Below are 26,502 nucleotides of genomic sequence, written 5' to 3'. Positions count from 1 at the left end.
TTTACACTAAGTGAAAATAGCAGTATTTTTAGCAATATGCTATTTACACTAAGTGCAAATACCTATTTACACTATGTTAAAATAGCAGGATTTCTACTATCAAGTATACTACTTGTTGCAAATAGTGGCAATTATCTGCACTTCAGTATTGTAGTACATTATAAAACAGTATGCAATAATAACGTATTGAGTGTAAATTATAATTTTAATTATTAAATGGATGCCACATTATTGGTACAATAAAGCCCTCCCTACACCTACCCTAACCCTACCCGATACTTTATTTTCAACTTTTTGATTATTTCCTTACTTTTTTATTGAAAATAAATGCCTTTACGATGCGATACGAGATTTGAAAAGGGAGAAAAAAAAGTTTAGCAAAAGGTGGGATCGAACCCGTGTCGATCGCGTCAAAAAGCCAAGCGCACGCACTTATCCATTTGCACCACTGGAGCTGATGATTTATATTCACTTTTAACTCTATGTAAATAGACACCCCTTATTTTTTATTCCATAGTAAGGGCAATTCATACAATACATTTAAACTGAGCTACTTTAATACCATCTCCGAACTTTCTACCACGACTCTGCTGTTCTTCGGCTGGTTCTTTCCTGTATACGTTGATTGACAGATGTCTCGTCCAGTCAGCGGTGAGTAATCCCAAACCAATGGCGCTGTCTCAAACTATACCTACCTCTTCCGGTTTGTCTGATTTGTCGTTGTGTTTTCTGACTTGTAAATTTGTTTTCGGATTTGTCCTTGTGTTTTCTGACTTGTTATTTTGTTTTCGAATTTGTCATTGTGTTTTCTGACTTGTTATAATGTTTTCTGAATTGTTGTTGTGCTTTCTGAATTGTTATTTAGTTTTTTAGACTTGCATTTGCGTTTGTAATTTGTTATTTTGTTTTCAGAATTGTGATTTGCTCTGCACTTCTCGGCCACCGTAAATAGGTTATCCCTGCAGCACTCTATTTAGCCAAACACTGAAAAAAAATGTAGCCCCTTCTCATATCCCTGGCATGTCTGCAGCAAAAGGTATTGAACCTCAGAGGCAGACATACTTGGAAACGAGTCTTGCCTTCCTCCCCGGTCACCAGTCTGCACACTTAGTATTATGGCCAGTGGATCAAATTTTCATTAGTGCGGACGCTGAAGCTCCACTGTGCCAATCCAAGCCCATTAGATACACACCGCACTTGCTATAATAAGACAGTGATCTAACCAGGGCAAAAAGAGGGTCCACAGTGTGTCTGATGTGGGTTCACATAAGCATTTCTACCTCTGGACGGGATACATCATCAAGACCGGCATAAAGGCGAACACAGGATTTTAAATTGGTAAGTTTTGCTGTAATCAAAGGATTTGTTTGTTCTGTGACCTACCTATGCGACTCAGTTTAAACAAGTGTTTTCAGGCCTGATTTGAGATCAAAGGAGTACATATATATCTACCACAAAGAAAGGGACCAATCAGATTAATTTACTTGGGAAAAAATAAATTATTATTCTTACTGGACTGGTTTTATTGAAGGCTGGATACTATCACCATGCCTGTGCCATACACTGTCGTACCCAAGAAAGAGCAACAGGAGCTGTGTTCGGGGACAGATGGAGGTAAGACACATCAGAAGCAGGAAAAAAGCTCAGTTTCTTCCAACAGCACACCATCTCAATGGATAAGACTAATTCAATGAAATCAGCTTGAAAGCAACAGCACTGTGACGTGTGGGGAAAAAAGCAAAACAGTCTGAAAAGTGAAAACAGAGAGCCAAATTTTTACTTTCTGCTCTGGCATGTCTCAACTGCTTTGACTCGGTTTCCAAAACAGTAAGGGTATTTGTAATGTAATATGACAGCAGGAGACTAAATGCTTTACTCCAGGAGATCATGACTCATCCACGCCTGATTGGGAAAGATCTGAACCCTCTTAAACATTACTGAACGAACAGCAGGCTGAGGTTACACCCAGATGCCTGTGTCAAATTTAATGATTTAATCACAGTCGCACATATTGTGCTCACGATTTTAGAGGCAAAGATGATGACAGAGAATGTTAGACATGCTTTTGATGACATTAATTATGAATGATCATACAGTATTAATGAAAACCTGATCGTTTTTTTTATCAACTTTCAGAAGAATGGCATGTAATTACTAGTTTGCTGCAATTACTAGTTTATAACATTGCAATGTAATGTCATAAGGGATAGTTGTTCTGTGATTGATATCAATGCATTTCAACATATCTGTACATGTACTTCAGTATGTTTGAACCTGGGGAAGAAGATCAGTGTTCCTCGGGATCTGATGATGGAGGAGCTCAATCTGCTGTCCAACAGAGGATCTATAATGTTCCACGAGAGACTCAAAAGAGTGGAGAGGTTCACCTTGGAGAATATAGCACAGAGACACCTGAATGTAAGACATCTTAAACTGGATTAAAGTCAACATAAAAATCAGAATTGACCCAATTTATTGACCCATATAATTACGAATTTATGAATTTTAATGTTAGTAGCCAAATAGCTATTTTATTGTTTTAGGCTAATATCAATAGGCAAGACCATTTCTATGTGGGTTAACTTTAATATTGTGGCAATAATAACAAATAATATGTTTGGATAAAAAGTTTTACCTTTTGAATTTGCTGAAATTGTCTTGAGGTTAAATTTGCCCTTCTGCCTCCATGTTAAAAACCTTTCTCAAAAGGTTCACAATCGACTGCAAACTCACATTCGTGAGTCAAGATCAAGTCCCACCCTATTTACTTTTCATTTAATCTCCTGTTTCACTCAGAGTTGCAAGATCTTTACTATCTAGAAGTAAAATGGGTTGTGAAAGCTGTTTGAATGTAAAATCAGAAGTGTCCAATCCTCCTCTTGGAGGGCCAACTTCCTGGCGAGTTTAGATCCAACCAGCAGCCTTGAAATTTCTAGTCACCCTGAAGAGTTTGATTAGTTAGTTAGGTGTGTTTAATTACAGTTCTGTCATGACAACTCTCGGAGGGATTGGCATGGTATAATGTACATGTCAATGTTAATGTATTTGGTCTTGAGACTTGTTACTGTCAATACATCCATAACATACTGCGGTGAGCATGTAAGAAATACTGCTGCTGCAAATATAACATACATGAAATAACCCCCATATAGCATACATGAATCACCTCATAGCAGATCTATACAGGTGGAGCTCGGGAAGGCGGAGGGTTTCTGAAGCAAGCTGCAACTGCTACAGCAAGCACACTAGTCATATATTTGAATGTTGAGCATTGGCTACCGATACAGAAGAGAACCAATCAGCTGTGACATGTGATAATGATGTCATTAGGTCAGATTGTGTTAGACCTATCGGACTGCGCCATCTAGAGTTTCATGCCAGAACTCTGTAGTTGAGGCCCTTCAGAAGCAGGACTGGACACCCCTGAGCAAAACTAAAGAAGTTTAGTGAGCAATTCTACTAGTAACTCAGGGGTGTCCAATCGTACACCTGGAGGACCACCTTCCTGCAGAGTTTCTTGACCTAATTAAACACACCTGAACCAGCTAATCAAGGCCTTTAAGATCCCAAGGCACCTGGTGTGAGCTAAACCCTAAAGGCCCTCCAGGAGCAGGATTGGACAACCCTGAAGTAACTATTAACCCCTCCCCTCTGGTTCTGGTTCCATGAAGAACCTTTAACATTCATAGTATCTGTCCATTGCAAAAAAAAAAGTTCATTAGATTATTAAAATGTTCTTCACACTAATAATAATAATTTAAAAAAAGTTCATTTAAGAACTGTTCACTGAAAGGTTCTTTGGGGAACCTTTTATTTTTAAGCTTGTAGGTTCAGTAATAATGGATGATCTTTTAACACTGTCTAGCACTTAGATGAAACACTTCAAGGCCAGAATGCCATGCAAGGAGAGAAAGGAAGTGATTTCTTCACCTCTGAAATCTACATGAACCAGCCTGGAAAGAACAGCCTAGTCACCACACTAAAGCACACGGTTTCTAAGAAAGGAAACCCAAGTGTGCTTGCACCTGGTAATGCAGCACACTTCTGTATGAGTACACTAAGGATTCTGTTGTTCTCAAAGTCAAAGGACAATTCTGAAGGTCACTCAATTCTCTTACACAGGTTATGGGGGGCCTCTGAAAGAGGTTCCTCCAGAAAAGTTCAATGTCACTGTGATCCCCAAGTCTTATCAATCACCCTGGGAGGAAAAACCCATTGACAATGAGACGCTGTTGGCTAACATCAGTACCCATCTGCCTGAGCCACCTTACAAACTCACCCCAGCCAACTACAAATGCTTCAACAGGTACAAATTAATCACAACATAATACATAATACTTCCACCCTCAATAGTAAACTCAGCATGAAGTAAATGTTAAATTAAAACTTGAAACCAAGATTGAATTATTACAACCAATGTGTATTATTCATCAATGTATGCAACAAATGTACTTCTTCTACTGATGTTCTGGCCACACAAGCTATTAAATAATGATGACAAATTAGTTTCCTATTGAAAATCTTGCTGAAAATCCTCAGACATAATTCAGAAGTAAATTGGGTTGCAAATGGCAATCCAGTACAAAAGTGCCTGACCAACTTTTTCAGATGCCTTGTATTCATATGTATTTTTCACATTTTTATAAACAAGTTATTTCAACTTTTTTTTTTACAAGTTATAAGCCATGAATCAAACAAACCAGCACTGAGGTGAATCACAATAAACTTTGATTTGAAGCAAAAAAGTATTTGAAAATTGGACAAAAAGACAAAGGTTAAAGAATTTGTAACTTTTGACTTTGAGGGAAAGAACTACAATCCCGTCAAGCATTACAAATGAAAAACAAATTTAATAAAATGAGAAAGATATTTTTAAAGATGTTCATTATGAATTTATTGAATGTGAATTATTAGAGAGAATATAATTTTATTATTTTTTAAGATTTATTTTTGCCTTTATTCAGATAGTACAGTTGGACAGCAAAGTGAGACAGAGAAGGGCTTGGGAAAGAACCAGAAGCTTTTGGCTTACAGGTGCATCTCAATAAATTAGAATGTCGTGGAAAAGTTCATTTCAGTAATTCAACTCAAATTGTGAAACTTGTGTATTAAATAAATTAAATGCACACAGACTGAAGTAGTTTAAGTCTACACAAGTTTCACAATTTGAGTTGAATTACTGAAATAAAATAACTTTTCCACGACATTCTAATTTATTGAGATGCACCTGTAGATATACACACACAAAAATATAGTAGTCAACAGTTGAAGTGGATCAAAAAAGTTCATCAAAGTTGTCCTAAGACAAGAACACATTTTGGTTTTAGGACAACTTTGATGAAAGGTTTTGATCCACTTCAAATGTTGACTAGTGTATTTAAGTTTGAGAGCATAGGGAGGCTTGATTGCATCACGTGCAGTGCTTCATGGAAGTGAACGGGACACTAATGTGTTCTTTTGGCGCAATTTGCTTGTCAAGATTCACTGACTGGTCCCTGATTTTATGGAAACAAGGGTAAAGTAGTTTTTTCCCCCCCAGGTATCATGCTGTTAAACATGATTATCTAAATAAGTCTCTATATATAAGTAGATAAAGTAGCAAAGGTCCCTCAAAATAGTGACTGAATTAAGGAAGGACATCAGCCACTACTAGTAACATTACACATAAAAGACTTCTTAGCATGTCTGGCGTGGTAAGGCTGCCTGCCAAAAATGTCTGGTTTTAAGGTCAGGCCTTAAAACAGAATTTGTGTCTTGAAACCTTACGCTGGTCCAGGCTCATGTATCAGTATGTCAAGTAAAAAAGACAAGACTTGTTTCACTCAGCTGTAAGGGAAAGTCGGGCTATTTTTAGCAATAAAAAAGGGACATGAACAACATTGTCATTTTTCACAGAGCTCCTACGCCGTTTGGTGGCACAGCAGGCACTGGCAGGGCTCTGCCGCTGCCTGGTTTTGAGATGCTGCAGGCTCACACAGAGCCACACCTGACCTGGGACAGGATGTGCCTTCGGCCTAATTTCAATCGTACTCCACGGGGCTGGAGCATCCAGTACGCTGCAGAGTCTCCCGATCTGTGAAGCTGGCATACGCAACTATTTTTGACTACAACTACAATTGAGGACTGGATTTCTGAGGGATGCCTAAATTGCTACTGTGAATTGTGAGCTGAGCCATCAAATACCAATTTAAAGTTTACATACTGTACATTGTCTATTAACATGTTTACACAATCGTTCACACAATATTTCAAAATGTGAAGATCCTTTAATGTAACCACAAACTAGACAGCTGTACATAATTTTTTTAAAAAAAGTCTTAACAATTCAGGACAGCACACGTCATACTTTACAGAAAAAGGGGGAGAGATGGACACTAGCACAAACTGTTATAAGAATCCTGGAATATTCTAGAGGTGCAGGACAATAAAGTGTCAAACAAATAAAGACTTCAGGTGCATGAAATAGTCAATAGTGCCCCCACTTGGTAATTGTTGGTCACTGCAACCAATTCTTTGTCATTCGGCCCTAAAAAAAAGGCATGATATCGGTTTCATATCATTACATACAAAACTGACAAAAATATAACAGAAACCATCAAGGGTTATTTTAAATCAAAAGTTTAAAAAGAAAAGTTTTTGTCGTGGTTTAAATTCTGAGATGCTGGTATTTTTCCAATATTTTCCTTGTTCATTACGCATTCCTTCTTACACTTGCTGTGAAAATGAGTGACAGATATAAACACTTAAAAATGTGGGCAGAGGTGACATCACTCTGGGTTCAGTTGTTCAGCAGTCATTGCTGAACAGTGAGGTAGCTGTATAACTATCTAAGGGCCTCCATGGCGACTTGCATGGGCGCCCATCCGCTGAGGATCCTGGGATGGGTAGTGGACCTGTCCGGGGGGCCTCATGACCATTGGAGGGGGCATCGGCGGGGCCATGGGATCCATGGTGTGGAACATAGGAGGACCAAAACCTGGAGAGAACAGATAAGATTAACGGGATAGTGAAGCACATTATCATAGGTTACAAAAAAACAGGAAGGAGGAAGTGAGTGGGGTGAAACTCACCAGGCGGTGGGGGCATGGCAACCCCAGGTGGAGGAGGAAGTCCCAGGTTCATGACAGCAGGGGAGCTGCTGGGAGCCAGGTTGAAGTAGTTGGTGGAGGCATCTTCATCAGACATAGGGGGTGGGGGCAGAGCTGTTGAAAAAGTATGAGAAAGGGAAAATTCACATACTGCTCTACCTTATATAATATTTAGTGGCCCCCCATTCAATTTATTTTGGAACAATTGTATTCCGTTGTAAAAGCAGTATATAGAAAAAGTAGTTTTTCTATTATTAGTAGTAGCAATTATTATTATTATTATTATTATTATATAGCAGTACATATACATATACTTTAAATTTTTATTTTTATCTTAAATAACAATTATCATTGTAAATTAATTTAATTTACTAGTGTGAAAGATCCAGAACCAAAAATAAATTAATAAACTAATAATAGTAATAAATTCAAATGAATTAATTTGTGTGAATTACATTAAATTAATAAATAATTAAATGACATTCAATTTAATTAAATAATAATTAATACAAAAACTTCACAATAAATAAATATTTAAGTATAAAAGCAATCCATACAATTCACATTCATATTATATTACTATATAAAACAGGCTCATGCGTAAGAGACTTCGTCACATACCACCAGGGAGGCCGGGCACTGGCTCCAGCCTGATTCCACTCTCCGTCACCCCATCCTTCTCTTTTCCTCGAGCCGCCTGTGACCTGAACGACACACAACAACATTCAGAACTGCCTCCACACAAACAGTACTGTTTGAATATCAGTTTTTTTCTTGCACGGTTAGACACCAACCTGCCCCATTTAACATTAAGTCGGCGTCCATTAATGATGAGTTTATTAAAAGACTTCTCTGCAGCCGTCTCTGCAGCCTGCCGTGTAGCAAACTGGATGAAAGCACACTGCTGCCTTTGAACGATGGTGATGGTTCGAATCTCCCCAAACTGGTAGAAGTGGTTCCTTTTGGAAAAAGTAAACAGGATTCTTTAATCAAGAAATGACACAAAGCGGTTGTTCTTTTTCAAAAATACATTATTTTGGTTTCATTTATTTTTATTTCAGTTTTAGTCATTATTTATTCCCAGTTAGTAATTATACTTATTGCAGTTGGTTGCCAAGACAATATTTCTATACTTCAATGAACATTTTCAACACATATTTGAATAGTTTTAGCTTTATGAACTCTGAAGAGCATTTACCTGAGCTCAGAGTCTGTAACGTCTTCTCCCAGCCCTCCGATGTAGAGTGTGGTGATGGACTTGTCCTCCGGTATGTCCAGTCTGGGCATGGAGGAGGCCCGCATCAGGAGTTTGCTAGCCACAGGATCATTAATGCCATAGAAACGGTCCTTAATGTTCTGATCAGCCAATGGGTCATCTGGATCGGTGGGCTTCTCATGCCTGTGATATTATAGCAATGTATTTCATGTCAAAAATGTCATCATCGCTCATACATAATTCACACCTCAAGTAGTGATGGGCGGTATGACCAAAAATTTATATCACGGTATTTTTCAAAATTAGACCGTTTTTACGGTATATGACTGTGTATTTTTTTTTTCATGCATGACCGGGGGTTAACCATATTTTCTACTGATTGAGCTCATTTATAATCGCGGCATCGTCTGATAAAATCAACAAGCATCTACACTAAAGAGCGGCTATGCGGTTGTTTTGGCTACATTACTTTGTCTCATGCAGCGCAGAGAGGTTCTTTGCATAATTAGTGGGTCTGAAAGTTGCTAAATCTAGTGCTGAAGTCGCGCTCGTGTGTGAGAGACGCGGGAGCTGATGGCAGGGGTGTCGGTGGATATTTGTGGGGTCAATGTGGATATTGTGGATGAGTTCTTCTGTGTCATCACATTCTATTAGTTCTACAGCTTCAGTTTCGGAACTTTCACGCTTAGTAACACATACAGCTGTTCCCTCACCACAGTGCAACAGTGAAAAGGGACCCCTTTCAAACAGTGTCGCGTTCCGAACATTGTTTAAGCGACATACGTATGGCGTATGGCAGTATTTTAAAAATTCATATCATAACAAAAATAAACACCGGTATTCGGTATGAACCGGTATACCGCCCAGCACTAACCTTAAGCATATTTCATTAAAAGAAGTCACTTCATAAAATGCATTAGATTTATTAAGCAAGCAACTTGATGCAAGACACAAACACCAAAATGAAAATTGTAACAACCAACACTGGGTGCTTTCTGACACAACACAGTGTGAAATTAAGAATCATGGGTCATAATTTTACACCCATAAGAGATTCTTGAGGTGTTGCTCACCTGTATGGACACTCTTCCCCTCTCTTGCACTCCCCCTTCACCCAGAAGGAACAGATGTGTGGTCTGTTCCTCTTGTAATACGGTGTGGTACGAGCCAGTTTCAGCAGCATTTCACTGCTGCTCGGTGCCTTCCCAAGCAGCCCCACGGGTCTTGTGCCATCAGAGTTAGCAATCTACAGGGCAAACATCATTATTTGACCCACAGATACGCTTACATATTACTTAAAGCTGTTTAGTATTTGCATTACCTCTCTCTCCATATTCTGAGTGTAATACTCCTTATTTACGTCTGATCTCGGTACTTCATCTTTAACGGATAGCCCAGTGTCACGAACCTGAATGGGCAGACCTGTGCAAAAAACAAAAAATTATTTAGTAATCTTTACAACACTGCAAAATTCTTACTGAATGAACCTATAAAAAACACACACACAATTATCTGAATTATCCTGTAAGAATGTTAGAATTAGGATTGTGCGAGTTTCTAAAGATTTATATTCTGCTTTCTGGATAAAAGTTCACCTTGTGCAATCATGTGAAGTAAATACCAAAAATATGTCCAAACTACTGATACAGCAAATGTGTCAGCTAGTGTTGTCAAAAATATTTATTTTTTGATGCATATCAGTTCAACCTTTCAATGCTCGGTCAACAAGTTGACAGAAAAACACTGCAGCTTGCATTTTAATTAAGCAAGCAGATAGTCTGTTCCACTGCATCCAAATGAAACACATCACTGTGTTCTTACACGCAAGCAGCGCGACATCTGTTGTTTTCAGCATCTCAGAGAAGCTTGGTTAACATTAAATGCAGCAAACTCAATCTCTGCATATGCTGTGACTTTAACATGCATTTGGAAACGCAACGTGTCAGTGATGCTTGAATGGGCCTTTAATGTTGTGGTATGAGTTCTTCATGTGGTACAGAAAATCTGTATTTTTCAAGGTATTGTATCAAAGTATCCTGACAAACTAATGTCAAAATAATTTTACTAACAGATACTTAGACTATGGCCACAAATTAAAGCATTACCGTATTCCAGATCCAAAAGGCAGGTTTGACAGACATTTTTCATTTTACTGCAGGTCTGACACACTTCTGTCTTCTTAAAGCGCATCCTGACCCCAGGACACCAGCGGAACACCGTGAAGGGACGTGCACAGATCTAGAGGATAGGAAGTATAGAGATTAAAATGCTGCAGTACCAAAATGTGGGGCAAAAAATATGTGGTGTCATTTTTCAAGACAGGCTTCCCACACTTTTGACCAATGTATTTCCAAGACTTCATTAAGACCTGGATAAGAATTTTGATAATTTATTTTTATTATTTGTATAACAGGTACTAACCTTTGGAATTAATATAAAATTATGGCATAAAACAATTGGAAATGCCTGTGGAACCCTATCAAGACAACATTTAGCTTTTTCGAGAGGATGAACGCAGCAGTACCTTGCACTCCTTGCCAAATTTCTCTTTGGTCTGTTAAAACAAATGCAGGTACAAAGTGAAAATGTGTTTAAATACAAAAAACACAACTTCCTTTGAATTCAGATCAAATTAATAATGAAACTAATAAGCAAAACTACTCTAACTCAACTTACCATCCGGATGTAAGGGTTTTCTCCCAAACATGTTTGGCAGAGTATGGGAAAATCCTGTTCAAATTAGAAAAGGTCAGTGCTGTGCATGCATTTATTCATTAATAAATAAATGTATTCTGTACATATGTAACAGTAATTTAATATTAATAGATTCTATTAATATACATATATTACTCATATCAAAGGTTATTAAATGTTATGAATACTGTTTTGTTAACAGGACACTCGTTCACATTTTAATGTACATGATTAGTTATATACTAATTAATTATATAATTCATTTCATTTGGATGTTTATTTGCCTGTACAGTAAAGATTAATTACAACACAGAGACTGGACAGAGGATCTTCACGCTATTCTGTTTGCACATGTCGGTGCCAGTTTATACAGTATATTTATATAACAACATTTTTAAATATTGATGAGATGCATTGACATGGTTTTCATTAGCCATGAGCTAAGCCACAACAGAATGTTCCAATTAGGAAAGGCGTTGATTTGACGAGCTCAAACAAAGAACAAAAATGCGCCAGTCGTGATTAGTAATACTCCTTGTATATTCTTAAACAAAACTATTTTTTTACTCACCGAATCTTCCCAATTTTGTCTGTTGTAAGTGTTAGATCCTAAAGACGTCGCCATTGCTACAGGCTAGCCGCGAACAGAACCCTTACCTACAATGCTTTGCGTCTATAGGCCTGGGAAAGAATCACAGCGCCACCTACTGTTATGGAGGCATATACACATTTCGCCTCAAGTGGGAGAGAAAAAGTCGGTACTAATGATTTAAGAATTTAATTTAATTCAGTTTATTTAATGTAATATTCTGAAACCTTCCCTGAAACAACCCCTCCCTTACTTGGGTTTGCCAGTTCCCCCAAAGTCTGGAGAAAGACATAAATGTCTTCACTGTTTATCAGGTACGAAACCACTCTTTGCCTATATGCAAAGACATATCAATATCGATGAATGTTTTATAATGAATATAATCCCTTTAAATCTAACATCCACAGATGCTAATATAAGAAAATGTAATCTGTAATATCACTGTATATTGTAGTATATTCTAGGCTCTTCTTCACGTTTTTTATTGAAAGAAATGCCTATATCAAATATATGACAATATCAAAATCTGGCAACAAAAATGTAAACATTTGAATTGTGTTCTGCCTTCAACATTGTCACGATTTAAACTGATTGCTAGGGTGCATTTGTTTTAATATCCTTTGATTTGCAAATGTCTTCTTTCTTTCAGTGTTATAGTTTATGAAAGTTTGAATGCACAATGCCATGTTTCTGAATTATTATTGTACCCTATTGTATCACGATTTTTAACATTTAGTAACAAATCTAATTGAAAGTTATATTGTGGCAGTTTCTTTCATCTTTGTATCTGAAATGGACTGTGGTAATGTTATTGCAATTCAAAGATCCACTTTCAGTATTTTGTATAACTCATTAAATGTGCTTTGACTTCAATGTGGAGGGAGTCAACATATGTCACATGTCCTAGGATGTACAAAGGAATGTAGGATGAGCAATAGCATAATAACCACTCAAATGTCATTACAGTCCCCTAGCCCATTAGTGTCAAAGCACTGAAGGCCATGTGATTTAAGACACGGCTGCTTATAAATAAAGAGTGACTGAGACGGTGTAGACAAACTCTCCACTACAACTGATAAATGCACAATGTCAAGGTCTATGAGGCTTATACTTTTGATGTTAAAAGGCATTAATATTTGAGATAAATCTAAGTTTGGAGGGCATTTGTGTGAATGTGTCAACATTTCTCCAAGCAACAAGAAATCACTACTACTAAAATAAGCCTAATGCTTATATTAGTAGTAGTTTTATTCAGTGAATTTATTTTAATTGGTTTGATTGAATTCAAACATCAGATATTTAACTATCTATCTATCTGTCTGTCTGTCTATCTATCTATCTGTCTCTATCTCTCTGCCTGTGTCTATCTATCTATCTATCTATCTGTCTGTCTGTCTATCTATCTATTCAATTCAATTCAAAATTGCTTTATTGGCATGACTGTAAATGATGCAATATTGACAAAGCTTAGCATACATGTACAAAAAGATAAAAAAATAATAATATAATAACAATAATAATAATTACAGTTTTTCTCAATTGCTTTGGCTCAATTCTTGAATGAATTTTTTTCCCCCCGAAACAATAAGTTCAGATCTCTGAACAATTAGCTTCTTGTTCACATCAGATTGGAATTTCTTATTGATTTGAGCAAATTGCAAATGCTTTGGCACATGTGTGCAAACAGTAAGTACAATTGTCTGCAGTTTGCACAACAACTAATTGCATATGGCTTGTTGATCAAAACTGATGAGTCGATTCTCACTTAAACTGTCAAACTCTTCACAACTTCTCAATCATTTTTCATCGTGTAAGCCATCACATTCAAAACGATCCATTCAATTATGAAAAATTGGTATACACGCATGTATATTCCATAAATATCTGACATTGACATTGTTTGTAATGTCTGCTAAATTGGCAAATGACCTCTAATTGCAATACAATTTGAATCAACCATTCAACCATTTAACCAATCAAGTTTGGGAGCATATATATGTAGATTGCCCACAGCACAATCACTAACATTTTTTGAGAATGGAGGACTTCCACAACCCTGAACTGCAGCAACATGCTCGTGGAAGAGCAATTGGAAGACGTGTAAGAATACGTGGTGGTGGTGTTAGAGGAAGACATAATAGAGGAAGAGGTGGAAATAGAAGAGTCAGAGTCTCTGATGAAATCAGAGCCACACTTGTGGATCATGTCATAAATCGTGGTTTTACAATGGAAGAGGCTGGTCGAAGAGTACAGCCTAATGTAAACAGGTCCACAGTGTCATCAATTGTGCAAACCTTTCGTAGGGAAAACAGGTAAATATGTATTTATTTTTTTGTTTTACAGTATGTAAAGCATTTTTATAAACAACAATATTGTAAAGGTAAATGCAAGTCTATTTGAACATTCTATAAAACCGCACAACAACCTCGCACTGGTGGCAGAGCAGCAGTATTTAACCATCAGCAAGAACAAGAAATTTGCAACATGGTCATAGCCAACAATTCCATCAGGCTAAGAGAGATCCAAAGTGCAATCATAAATGACAATAATGTCTTCGCAAATATAAATTCTGTCAGCATTTCCACCATAGACAGAGTTTTGAAAAGACATAGTCGATTCTCACTTAAACTGTCAAACTCTTCACAACTTCTCAATTATTTTTCATCGTGTAAGCCATCACATTCAAAATGATCCATTCAATTATGAAAAATTGGTATACACGCATGTATATTCCATAAATATCTGACATTGACATTGTTTGTAATGTCTGCTAAATTGGCAAATGACCTCTAATTGCAATACAATTTGAATCAACCATTCAACCATTTAACCAATCAAGTTTGGGAGCATATATATGTAGATTGCCCACAGCACAATCACTAACATTTTTTGAGAATGGAGGACTTCCACAACCCTGAACTGCAGCAACATGCTCGTGGAAGAGCAATTGGAAGACGTGTAAGAATACGTGGTGGTGGTGTTAGAGGAAGACATAATAGAGGAAGAGGTGGAAATAGAAGAGTCAGAGTCTCTGATGAAATCAGAGCCACACTTGTGGATCATGTCATAAATCGTGGTTTTACAATGGAAGAGGCTGGTCGAAGAGTACAGCCTACCTTTGTAGGGAAAACAGGTAAATATGTATATTTTTTTTGTTCTACAGTATGTAAAGCATTTTTATAAACAACAATATTGTAAAGGTAAATGCAAGTCTATTTGAACATTCTATAAAACCGCACAACAACCTCGCACTGGTGGCAGAGCAGCAGTATTTAACCATCAGCAAGAACAAGAAATTTGCAACATGGTCATAGCCAACAATTCCATCAGGCTAAGAGAGATCCAAAGTGCAATCATAAATGACAATAATGTCTTCGCAAATATAAATTCTGTCAGCATTTCCACCATAGACAGAGTTTTGAAAAGACATCAAATGACTCTGAAACAACTCTACAAGGTGCCATTTGAGAGGAATAGTGAAAGAGGGAAGGGTCCCAGTTTGCCCAAGTAAACTATTGGTGTGCACTTAGTAATTTTTACGTTACTTCTAAGATGCCTATATTACTTAAAGTTTTAGAAACCCATAAGAAGAGAAAACATTTACTGAATTCTAGAATTAGTTAGACCACATTTGCCTAATTATGTTGTTGTCTGGGATAATGTCAGCTTCCATGCTGCACATGAAAGGATAACAGTGGAGTTCCTTCCACCATACTCTCCATTCCTAAATCCAATAGAAGAGTTTTTTTCAGGATGGAGGTGGAAAGTATATGATCGTAGACCACAAGATCAGATGTCTCTGTTGGATGCCATGAATGCTGCATGTGAGGACATCACAGCTGATCATTGCAGGGGATGGGTGCGGCATTCAAGGAGATTTTTTTTTTCCCCGGTGCATGGCAATGGAAAACATCAGATGTGATGCTGATGAAAATCTTTGGCCTGACCAACAAGAGCGAGAGGATGTCCACCAAGAATAATTTTTCATGGATGTTATTTGTGTATTTGTGGTAACATAAGAAATATGAAATGTACAGTAATTGGACAAGCAAGATTTCACTTTACATGTAATACATTCGTACAAAAATAAATGTACTGTATAAAGACAAATGATTTTTTTTTTTTTTTCTCTTCTATGTACTATTGACTCTTCTCAACAAATATCAGAATTTGTTTTTTTTTTTTTTTAAAGAAAACCTTAATTTCCATGGTTGACTGTCATGGTGAAAAAACAACTAAACATTTTGACTAGTGTGGCTCACACGATGACAAAATTACTTTATTTTGGTGGCCTTGGCCAAATTACTGACACGATAACTAGGTTTTGAAGCATGAATGAAATGTTTTGGGTGAGTAAATACATTTTGCAGACATGCAATAAAGTTCTGAAGTTCCAGCCAACAGTTGTGACATTTGCACTCACAGTTTAGAGAATGTTAAGACTGTTTTGAAAAATGTGCGAAAGCAATTGAGAAACTGTAAATGAACATCACAGTAATAGAATGGAATATTATAACATCTTAGAAGTATTAAACTGTAACAAATTATAACGTGTGAACATTTGATACCACAGTCTTTAACTTACATAGAAACACACATACAGTACATACTAAGAATCACTGTGGTGGACATGTAACACACTGAGGTCAGACACAACACACATTCACCTGCTGTCTCTCTCTCATTCTCACACACACACACACATTCACCTGCTGTCTCTCTCTCATTCACACACACACACATTCACCTGCTGTCTCTCAGGCTGTGGCACATCCACACGTATCTCGCAGTGAGTGCTGCTGTCTGTCCCTCTCCTAATAGTATCGTTATTTGTTCTGTTTCACTAATGGCTGTAAAGTTCTTTAAGTTGGTGAATTTGTTGAAGTAGAGGTTTCTTATGGATATGTATTTATGACAGTGAAGGAGGAAGTGCATCTCTGCCTCAATCTCTCCTGTCTGACAGTGAGCACACACCCTTTGCTCTCTGGGTAACCAGTTCTTTCGGTGTCTGCCGGTCTCGATGGCTAGACTGTGCTCGCTGAGCCTGTACTTGGTCAAGATCCGTCTCTGCTTTGTGTCTCTGACACTCTGGAGATAATCTTCCAATTCATATCTTCCAATTCATTTGATTTTAGAGTTCGATAGAATTGTAATTTACTTTGTGTTTTAGTTTCTTGATCCCAGTGTTCCAGATATGTATTTTTAGATTGTTTGATATGGATCCATCCATCCATCCATCCATCTATCTATACTGCATTTTTGTACGGTTTTGATATGGTTTGCACAAAATACGTATTACATAAAATACGCACAAACTCAACTATGTACATTAATTATTCATCAATGCGGAGGACGCTGATCACTGCTAATATCCATCAAAGAGTTTATGTCTGATTATATCCCGCTACGTTGCTGTCCACTAGCGGCGAAGGCGTGCGCTGCAGCCTCTGAGTGAGCACTAGCCTGTGGAGAAGACGGAGTCCAGTGTGTGCGAGAGGGACAGTCAGGCTCGAGGTCTGTTGGGTTCAGCCCAGCAGAGACGCACCGCTTACTCTGTACTCGGACCGGGACTCTCGATTCTCGCTAAAGCAGAAGGCTTGCATTATCAGGTTGAATACCTCCCATGCTAACGTACATTCATATTTCAGGATTGAAGAGTGCCTCACTGCAGCTGGCTTGATATTAACTTGGTGAGTGGATCTTTGAATTCTGGATCAGCTAACTTGCTAATATGTGAACTAAACGAATTTTATGAAGAAAAAAAAACGTCAGTAGGTCTAGGTTGGCACACGCCCTGGAGGTAGCCGAATTATTATAACCGCGCAGAGATAATGGCTATAGTGTTTAGTTGGAATGGGAAGCAGGCTAGGTTCTGTGTGTCCGTCCTTAGCATAACAGCAGCCCTAAAGGCTGTTTCAAAACATAGCGAGGTGTCTATGCAGACAGCATTTTTGGGCGTGTTCGAGCGATTCCCCAAAAGCTGTCTAGGTAGGCAGCTCACTAGGTTTTGAAACAGCTCAAAGTCTCTCTGGATCATGAACCTCATTTACCTTCTCCACAGTTTAGCCTAGCTTAGCCAGTCTGCTACTGCTCTGGACCGGTTTTGTGTTGTATAAACATCTACATTGCCCCAATATTTTCTAAAAGCGTTTGTAAACATAAAACAGCGCTGGAAATTGGGGTTTATGTTATAGTTTTATCCGTCCACCGCAACACAACTCGACATTAGCCGCCGTACTGAATCTAAACTGGTCGACTAGCTGTTAGCAAGCTAACAAGCCAGAGAAGAGAAAGAAGTTTGGACAGTATTAAGTCAATTTTCTTCTGCGTTTGAATTGGATTATTTGGGAAGTTGTGTGGTTGTTTGAACGATTACAGGTCAGTATCTGTTTCTTTCTAGATTTATGGTTGATATTGAGTTAATATTACGAATGTATTTCCAAATGCATTTATTACTCGAAATAGTTGTGTGGGTACACGTTGTGAATTTTACTGTTTTTCTTTTGTCAGATCTTTTAAATGCACAGTTTGCAACTGTAAAGGAAAGCAGCCTGGTATTGACTCAAATCTAAAGGTTATGTTTTTGTAAAGCAGATTAGTAAAACTAAAATGTAATTATTCACTGTGCAACCCAAATCAGTGCTTAAGCAGAATAAACAACACTATGACAGAATTTACTAAATATAGTCAAATCTCCTGATCGGTAGATACTGTGGTGTGACCTCCACAAACAAATCAGTGTTTGGTTGTAGGGTTGTAAAAAAGAATGTGCTTGTTAGTTTATAATTAGATTTGTGGCTTTATTTAAGCCTTTTATGTATTAGGGAGCTCATAAATACGTTATAGTGCTGATGAAGTAATTGGAGTCTTAAGGTCTCTCATTGAGATTTAGATTAACCTTCATGTGTCGAGAAATTTAGCCGCTCTGGTCAAAGCGAGTTGCAAGCCCACCAGATAAACAACATTGGTCAAATATTTTTGCACATGCTTATTTAGCTGGGGTACACTCGCTTTCTGTCTGAGCAGGGTCTTTGGGTAATATTGGCTGTGGGTGCTGAAAAACAGCTTTGTGGGAAATCTGTGCAGTGGTTGCGGCTGGAATATCTGTTAGTGCACAGCAAAACATGTTAGGGCAGCAGAGTGGTTTGTCTTTGGGATTAGGGGGAGAGGCTCTTGTTTTGCTGGTTGAAAAGCTGCATCTGAATGGAAAGATTAGAAGATTTAATAATGAGAAATGACAGGTATTCTGAACCTCCTTGCTGAATAGCCAGAGACGTTGAATGTCTGTGCTCATGCAGGTATTTACCTCTGGTTTGAATGTGAATGACGGAGTCAGATGGAAACCGGGGGCATGGAAATAGGTGGCTCACAATTTGTGTGGCTCTGTGTGAAGCAAGATAAATATCAAATTGAGTTTTTCATTAAAGAAAGGAAAAAGACCTTGCCGGCAATGCAGAGAGAACCCGAGTATGACCTCGAGTCAACAAAGGAAGATTTCAGACCACCTCTGGCTAACAGCGAAGAGCTGAGAGTGGTGAACTTAGAGTCAGCAAGTTGTGTGGCTCTCTCAACATCAGATCTGGTGTTTGTCTTCCATTCATCGTGCAGTGCATTTTGACATGCACACTTTAAAGTGATATTTAAAAGTTCAATACAAGTTAAGCTAATTTGTCTATTGCTGCAACTAGGGCTGTGCAAAAAATCTAATGCGATTTTGAACGCGATTTTGAGTAGCTTGTCAGTGATCTGCGGCTCTGTGTAGTAAATGCCGCTCCATCTGAAAGCACGTGCTGGAGATTTACTACTAGTCACCAGAAGCGACTTTACTGATGAGATTCGCATGAAAATCGCATTCGATTTTTTGCACAGCCCTAGCTGCAACTAGGGCTGCACGATAAATCGCATGCGATATTTAACGCGCATCTTATCAGTAAAGGCGGTTCTGTAATCAGCGGTAAATCTCCATCACGTGCGTGCTTTCACATTGAGCAGCATTAACTACACAGAGCCGTTGTTCACTGACGAGCTGCGCAAAACCACGTTCATATTCGCGCGATTTTTTGCGCAGCTCGTCAGTGAACAACGGCTCTGTGTAGTTAATGCTGCTCAATGTGAAAGCACGCACGTGATGGAGATTTACCGCTGATTACAGAACCGGCTTTCTGACAAGATGCGCATTAAATATTGCATGCGATTTATAATGCAGCCCTAGCTGCAACTAATGATTATTTTGATAATCCATTAATCTGTCGATTATCATTGATTAATTGGATGCAAACTGCCAAATTATAAAAAAAAGTTATTACATCCTGCCCAGTGTTGTTCTCCAAACAGTATGCAAAATCAAGAGTATATGGATAGGCTCTCGTAAAAAAAAAAACCTGGCATGTAGCAATTTAAATGTAAATTTAACGTCCAACAAAATGAATATTCAACAAAGAAAGTCAGAATTATTGTTTGATGTGCACGTGGGCGTTCGTTCAGTGAAGTTTGTGAAGTTTAATGGAGACTTGTTTTCTGTCAGGATGAACCTTTATGCAAAATTGAATATATTTGTGTGACTTTTATTTACAAATAAGGATATAAGTAGGGTTGGGTACCTAAACTCGGTGCCATGTAACCAGTATGTACTAGAACCGAATCAGAACGCAGATTTCAGTGCCTCATTTCGGGTGCCACCTAAATGCCTGAGAGATCGATTGAAATATGTGTCCTCTGGTTCTCCGAAATGGATGTAATCACTGGCACCGCACGTGAAAAAGAATTTCCAGACTGAGAAAATGCACATGAACGCAAGTCGGAAATACAAATCCAACAAATCTTTGTAGTAACGTGAGTGTTCATGTTGTTTTCACTTCCCGACTTAAAAGCACAACGCACACCCATACGCCGTAGCCTGACGTGCACCTCTCCAAACAGCTGTATCACAGGCGCACCAGCCTAACTAACTCGCTCGTCTCTCCCGCATTAACCCTATAGCTGCCGGTGCAGCAAAATAAACAGCCATTTCACAATGATTATAAAGTCTGTGTGCTATACTACATTCTTTATTATTATTAAACGAAGTGATTAGAACAACGTCAGTCTACATTAATCGACACATTCCTAGGAAATAGTGGGTTCACAGCGAATTATCAGAACTACTTCAGTAAGACAGTAATATCGTGCTTTACCTGGAAACCTAAAGCTGCACTGGTGTACATCACATATTAGCACAAAAACTTTGAGCACTCAATTGAGAATGTACACATAACGTATCAATCGTAATTACAGGTTGTGCTTCGGAGAGCTTGTTAGTCCAAATGAAGAAGATAGAAGAAGCCAACGAAGATAAAAGCCAAGATTAGAGAAGCAGTCCTTGGTAAAATGACATGCACACAACAAAAGGTTCGAATTGTATTGCTGTGATATTGTGGAACACAGCTTCTTCTCGATATGATGTAAACACACTAACTAGCGGAAGTGTTTGTGGGCAGGTCAGACTCTGTTCGTATTTCGTGGGCAGGCGGGGATTATGCAAATGTGTTACCCAGTGACGTATACCGGTAACAAGCAAAAGATTCGAAAAAATGACGACTCGTTAAGGCGATTCAGAATCGACTCTCTCTTTTGAGAGACAATATCTTTATTTATCATGCACTTTTTTCATTAACAACTTTGCAGATTGTTTTCATTTAAGGATAGCTACGTTATAAATAGCAAAAGATATATTTTTCAAAAACCCATATGACCTGCTCTTTAATGCTTTGGCAGATACACTTTTCCTGCAGCAGCTCACTCTGTGTTCTCTGCCATATTTCAGATGCATTTTGACCATAGGAATACATTATTCACTACTATAAAATGGCATGGCTGGTGAATGCTTTCTGTGCACAGCATGCAGGCACAGTTATCAATGATCAATTCGGTCATTTTCATTATCGATTATTATAGATTTTATTACTTCTTGATGCCCTACATCTGTGCCATAATGTTGCTTACTACAAAAATAATTTTCACTCATCCTTACACTTTCCTTTAAGAGACATTTTTGTAAAAGCATATCATTTGTAAATAGGGATATGCCGGTATCAAATTTTCATGTTGCGATTAATTGCTAATGCTTTTATCACGGTATACGGTATTATCACGATATTGAGATTTAGTTTAAAAAAGTGCTGTCATAATACAGTATAACAGGTTTAATAACTTTTTTCTTATAACAAAAATAACTGAACATTTAAATGCAATAAAGCAATACAGAAATGTATAAAGTTAAAAGTTTTACACAGATTAAAGTGCAAAAGAACTATAAAGACCAATAGGTATCACTTTACAATAAGACCTCATTAGTTAACCTTAGTTAATGCATTAACACTCACAATGAGCAATAGCTACATTTGCGACAGAAGTTATTAATCTTTGTTTAAAAAAATACAAGTCTTAGTTCATGTTAGCTCATTAAATAACACAGCTGCAACTCTAGATTTGAACATCCTGTTATTAAATATTGGAATACCTAAGATTAATGAATGTTCAGAAGAATTTTTCATTGGCAGTTTATGTTAACTAATGAATTAACTAATGTTAACTAATGAAGCCCTAATGTAAAGTGTGACCGAACAATAAAGAATCAAAACACTTTCAAACAATATCTAGGGCATGTTGTAGTCCAGATTAAAATGTAAAAAAAAGTTTGAAAATAAATAGCCTATTAAGTCTAAATATGTAAGTATGTGGCGCTGTGATGAACATCATAGCAAATACACAAATCTGAATGGCTGTTTAAATCATTTAAACACCTTTCAGAAACAGAAAGTAGTGCAGCTGCTTTGTTTACAGGGTTTCCGGGGTAAAGGCTGCATTTAAATGAATTATTATAATAATTATTATTATTATTTCTGCAGTTTAGCGCCATCTGCTGTCAGAGAGTGAAAGTGCGCTTTCATCCAGAGCGTCTCTCACATGTTCCGCCATGTGCTTCTCGTCCGCGCTTGTTTACATCAGAGTGCGCACGCGTCTTTCACGCAGCATACAGCGGTGTTGTGCATTTTGACCAGTTGATGGGAAAAGTATTCTTAAAATGCATTCAAAATTCGGAATAATTTGTAATATATAATTATTCACGGTATTTAGAAGTGCCCACGATAACAATATCGTGCATATTCATTACCGTGATATATCGCATTACCGAATACCGGCACAAGTCTATTTGTAAAACACTAATTCTTCTGTTTAAACATGCATTTTTTTTGAGTGTTTACTTTTATTGTAAGAGGGGTTTGCATTCCAAGCAAAAATAATATTAGAAAATCACTCGGTATTATTCGATTATTATTCGAAAATCACACCCCTCCCCCGCATGCACGCACAAACACCCATAAACAGAGAGAGGGAGAGAGACGGGATTCAAGCTTTCAATCTGTATGATAAACTGTTTAATTCAGAAGATAGGCGACCTCAACTCAAGCCATATAATGATTGTAACGTGCTGAAACATATTAATATAATAAACATAACCGAACGGGATTCACGCTTTCAATCTGTATGATAAACTGTTTAATTCAGAAGATAGGCGACCTCAACTCAAGCCATATAATGATTGTAACGTGCTGAAACATATTAATATAATAAACATAACCGAATGACGGCACTTATTAACATAAGAGTCCGTCGATTAGCATAAATCAACTGCTCATAAGGCTAGGACATTTCAATAAAAAAAAAAAATGAAACCCCTAAAGGGAAAAATATACTTCAATATCTTCTGTCACAATTATATCATTGGGTGATTATACTGTATATAAACTGCGGACATCAGGGAGCCGATATTAATATGCGGGGCATTGAAATCGCTTATGAACGCGTGCTTGTTTTTTACTTTTGAGATTCGCGATCACACGTACGGATAAGCACTCGGTCCCAGTCGGGGGTGTTTGTGGTCCGCACAGAACTCATATTTGACATCGTCCCAAGTTACTGTAACCGTTATATGCTACGCAAGTCTTTTTTTATGCCACGCAAGTCTACAGTGTTCACGTGAGACAATGTGTTCTTCTATTGTCTTTGACAGCTTTTAGGTGTGTTATTGGCAGCGCTACCCTCTGCTTACATGAACGCATCACCACCGCATCAGCACCGAAAAAAATTGAGAAATTCTTTAAGGCAATAATCGCACAACCTATTCTAGGGCCGCACGATTAAGACAAAAATCCTAATTGTCGATTATTCCCTTGAAATTGTAATTGCGATTATTAATTACGATTATCACAATTTACATTGAATGATGTTTATACCATTGTTTGATGCAACTGCATGCCGTATTTTATATGAAAATAAACAAGCTGAAAACAACTGAAAAACCTTTAGTGCTTTTCTATAGTATTAAGCCTCAAATGTCAATGATTTAATTACCCATTCATAAAGACAGTCACATACTTCGTTTCTGAATGAATCAGCCATTCGAACGAATCAATTAAATGAATGATTCAGTGATAAAATCAGTGACTTACCGCCACCTGCTGGCATTTTAGTTTCATTTTTAAAGTATCTTTTCTGTTATTTAAATGTAATATTTCGATATTCAAAATTGTATATTTAAAACATTAACCTCAACATGAATTTATGAATTTAATTGCACTCATGCGACATAATGCGAAATACGCATACAAGTCACTTGTGTGTTCTTCTGTGCCATCTCTAGTACAAATTTATTTCTTAAATACTGATTTCATTTGATTGGTAACTTCTTCTTCTTCTACTTATTCTACTTGTTTTTATTCTGTTGTTTTAATTAGAAATGTTAAAAAGCTTATAAATATATATTTTATGAATTTTACATAAAAGATGACAGGCTTTTAATAAAGTTAGATAAATGCCATTACAAAGGTAAAAACAAAATTCCCTGTAAATCACTTTGAGTCAAATATCACCTTGTAATGGGAAGGTAATTTTTTTTGATTATTGATTAGAAGGTGCTCCTAAATTTTTGACCGTGCTCCTAAATTTTTTAAATTAGGAGCACAAGCGCTCCTAAAAAGAGAAGTAAGCGTAGAGCCCTGTCAGCCCTAACCTATTTGATATTCTATAATTAAATCAACTAATCGAATATTCGAAAATCGTGACCCATCCCTAATTGTAAGTGCCTCACTCTAATTAAGTTTTTTTTTTTTTTTTTTCCCCATTTAAGGAAAAGGACAGACAAGTTTAAACCATTTTTATAATAATTTTTTTGTGGTCAACTTGAACCTGTGTTTTTCCTTAAAATAGTGATGATTTTGTAAGCCAGGGCTAAATGTTTATGCAGAATGAGGCTAGCAGCAGATGATTTTCTTAAGAGGTTGTATATTTGTGCAAACAACAATAACGCCTGCAGCATTCCAAGTGCTGATATTCTGACCCTTTCCCCTCAGGTTAAAACCCCCTTTACTAGCGGATTGGACCCGGGTGATACTGCAGTCTGTAGCGCATCTAATGCTCTTGAGCTCTCGTTGTGCAGTGCCATGGGTTCACCTCTCATGACTGGATAGAGCCAGGGGGGTGGTCTGCCACGAGCAATCATGCAAATTAAGCAGGGCAGTGCGAAGCGGAGTGCGCTTAGAGCTCAATTTTACCCCTGCAGCACATCAATAGCTTAGCTTTCTTCTCTTTCTCTGAAAAGCAGTGTTTTTGATACATGAAACATTAGGACAAGTGGATTTACGTGACTGATGATGGAAATTGTTTTGAATCCCTATAGTTGCTGTTTATTGACATTACAACAAAGCTTTCAAATTACTAGTGATTGGGGTTTTTGCATAATCCTATCACGTGTTTGGTTTTGAAAGGATTATGAATTATTGTAATAATTTCCCAAATTGCATGGGAGCATTTGATTTGATCAAAATATCCCTGTGATCACTGGATTTCAAAAGGTATGATTTTTAAATCATAGTTTGACCCAAAAGTTAATTTGGTCTATTTCCCCATATGTTGTTCCTAACCTTTATGACTTTCCAATTTCCCAGCTGTTTCCTAGCTTTTCCATTCTATGGAAGCAGTGGTTTCAAGCTTTAAGATTAAGATTTCAAGGTTTAAGAAAAAAGACCATTAAGTTGTCCATATGCCTTCTGAAGTACCATGATTAGGGATGCACAATATATATCACATATATATCGCTATTGTTTAATATATGCAAATTTTTTGTGTTGTCAGTGTCACTTTGGGAAGTAAAATTGGCTGGTATATATATTTAATCTGATTAAATAATAGCCAAATGTTTATGGGACCCAACATTTTTCTAGTTGGCCTACCAACTAGAAATTTTATTTAAGCACAAATAAAATTAGTAATAGTTTTCCAATTTTCTCCAGAGATTTTCCATGGCATTTAGCCAATATATCAGTTGTTTGTTTATTATGAATAATTATTGGTTGTTTCATTAGACAAAATTTAGATTGCATAGAATTCAAGTTATATTGTACATATTGTACAAACCTTTTTTTTTATCCTTTTTGGAGTTTGACAGTGTGTATGCTTTCTCAGTTTTCCTAGAGAACTCTTTTTAAGCATTCATGCTGATGTGAGTCATTTTGGCTGTTCTGTTCTCGTAGATGTAGTTTTAGTACAAAGTCTCGGAATCCTATAATTTGCTATTCCTTAAATTCTTGGTATATGTCAACTAGTGCTTGAGATGAGATTTCAGGTCAGGGTAATAAATGAAAAAAAATATGACTATATCTAGACCATTAATTTTGTCAGAACACTTTAAAGGAGGGGTAAGCGATTTTTCAAAAACGCTTTAGAAAACTGATTCAGGCCGAATAGCAAAACAAACTTGTAGCCAATCAGCAGTAAGGGGCGTGTCTACTCATGATGTGGAGGAGAGAGCGTTCAGTCCGAGCCGAGCGACAGAAAGATGGCGGATAAAAAACAAAAGAGGAAAACGTCTGCGGAAC

General features: G+C 37.3%; 3 protein-coding genes across 4 annotated transcripts in view; 2 read left to right on the top strand and 1 right to left on the bottom strand.

Moving 5' to 3' along the window:
- Window positions 1-1,237: 1,237 nt before the first annotated feature.
- On the top strand, window positions 1,238-6,298 carry LOC107721407 (myozenin-2-like). The gene is made up of 6 exons (XM_016529407.1): window positions 1,238-1,338; window positions 1,532-1,614; window positions 2,264-2,418; window positions 3,866-4,028; window positions 4,123-4,306; window positions 5,896-6,298. Exons 2-6 carry the CDS (start codon window positions 1,548-1,550, stop codon window positions 6,077-6,079), a joined length of 753 nt encoding a protein of 250 aa, XP_016384893.1. The 5' UTR covers window positions 1,238-1,338; window positions 1,532-1,547; the 3' UTR covers window positions 6,080-6,298.
- LOC107721406 (pre-mRNA-splicing factor RBM22) lies at window positions 6,130-11,997 on the bottom strand. The gene is made up of 11 exons (XM_016529406.1): window positions 11,570-11,997; window positions 10,981-11,034; window positions 10,829-10,858; window positions 10,410-10,542; window positions 9,626-9,726; window positions 9,378-9,550; window positions 8,287-8,487; window positions 7,883-8,047; window positions 7,710-7,792; window positions 7,071-7,202; window positions 6,130-6,976 (listed from the first exon to the last, which is right to left on the bottom strand). Exons 1-11 carry the CDS (start codon window positions 11,621-11,623, stop codon window positions 6,828-6,830), a joined length of 1,275 nt encoding a protein of 424 aa, XP_016384892.1. The 5' UTR covers window positions 11,624-11,997; the 3' UTR covers window positions 6,130-6,827.
- Window positions 11,998-17,031: 5,034 nt separating this feature from the next.
- Window positions 17,032-26,502, top strand: part of LOC107721405 (bifunctional heparan sulfate N-deacetylase/N-sulfotransferase 1-like) — a 118,702-nt gene continuing 109,231 nt past the window's right edge. Inside the window, exon 1 of one of the 2 annotated variants that reach the window (XM_016529401.1) lies at window positions 17,032-17,277. The gene's annotated coding sequence lies outside the window, so the exon portion shown is untranslated. Of the gene's footprint in view, window positions 17,278-17,594; window positions 17,966-26,502 lie in introns of those variants that run through there. The other variant, XM_016529405.1, reaches the window with a different exon arrangement.

The sequence above is a fragment of the Sinocyclocheilus rhinocerous genome, unplaced genomic scaffold (assembly GCF_001515625.1).
Source record: "Sinocyclocheilus rhinocerous isolate Xijiao unplaced genomic scaffold, SAMN03320098_v1.1 scaffold33, whole genome shotgun sequence".
NCBI lineage: Eukaryota > Metazoa > Chordata > Actinopteri > Cypriniformes > Cyprinidae > Sinocyclocheilus > Sinocyclocheilus rhinocerous.
This window is presented reverse-complemented; position numbering and strand designations above follow the sequence as displayed.

Coding starts and splice junctions, on each gene's coding strand:
- LOC107721406 (XM_016529406.1), bottom strand. CDS start 11,623: ATGGCGACGTCTTTAGGATCTAACACTTACAACAGACAAAATTGGGAA. Junction 9,551..9,625: donor CTCAGAATATGGAGAGAGAG/GTAATGCAAATA, acceptor TTTGCCCTGTAG/ATTGCTAACTCTGATGGCAC. Junction 6,977..7,070: donor TGCCATGCCCCCACCGCCTG/GTGAGTTTCACC, acceptor TGTTCTCTCCAG/GTTTTGGTCCTCCTATGTTC.
- LOC107721407 (XM_016529407.1), top strand. CDS start 1,548: ATGCCTGTGCCATACACTGTCGTACCCAAGAAAGAGCAACAGGAGCTG. Junction 2,419..3,865: donor TAGCACAGAGACACCTGAAT/GTAAGACATCTT, acceptor AACACTGTCTAG/CACTTAGATGAAACACTTCA. Junction 4,029..4,122: donor CCCAAGTGTGCTTGCACCTG/GTAATGCAGCAC, acceptor TCTCTTACACAG/GTTATGGGGGGCCTCTGAAA.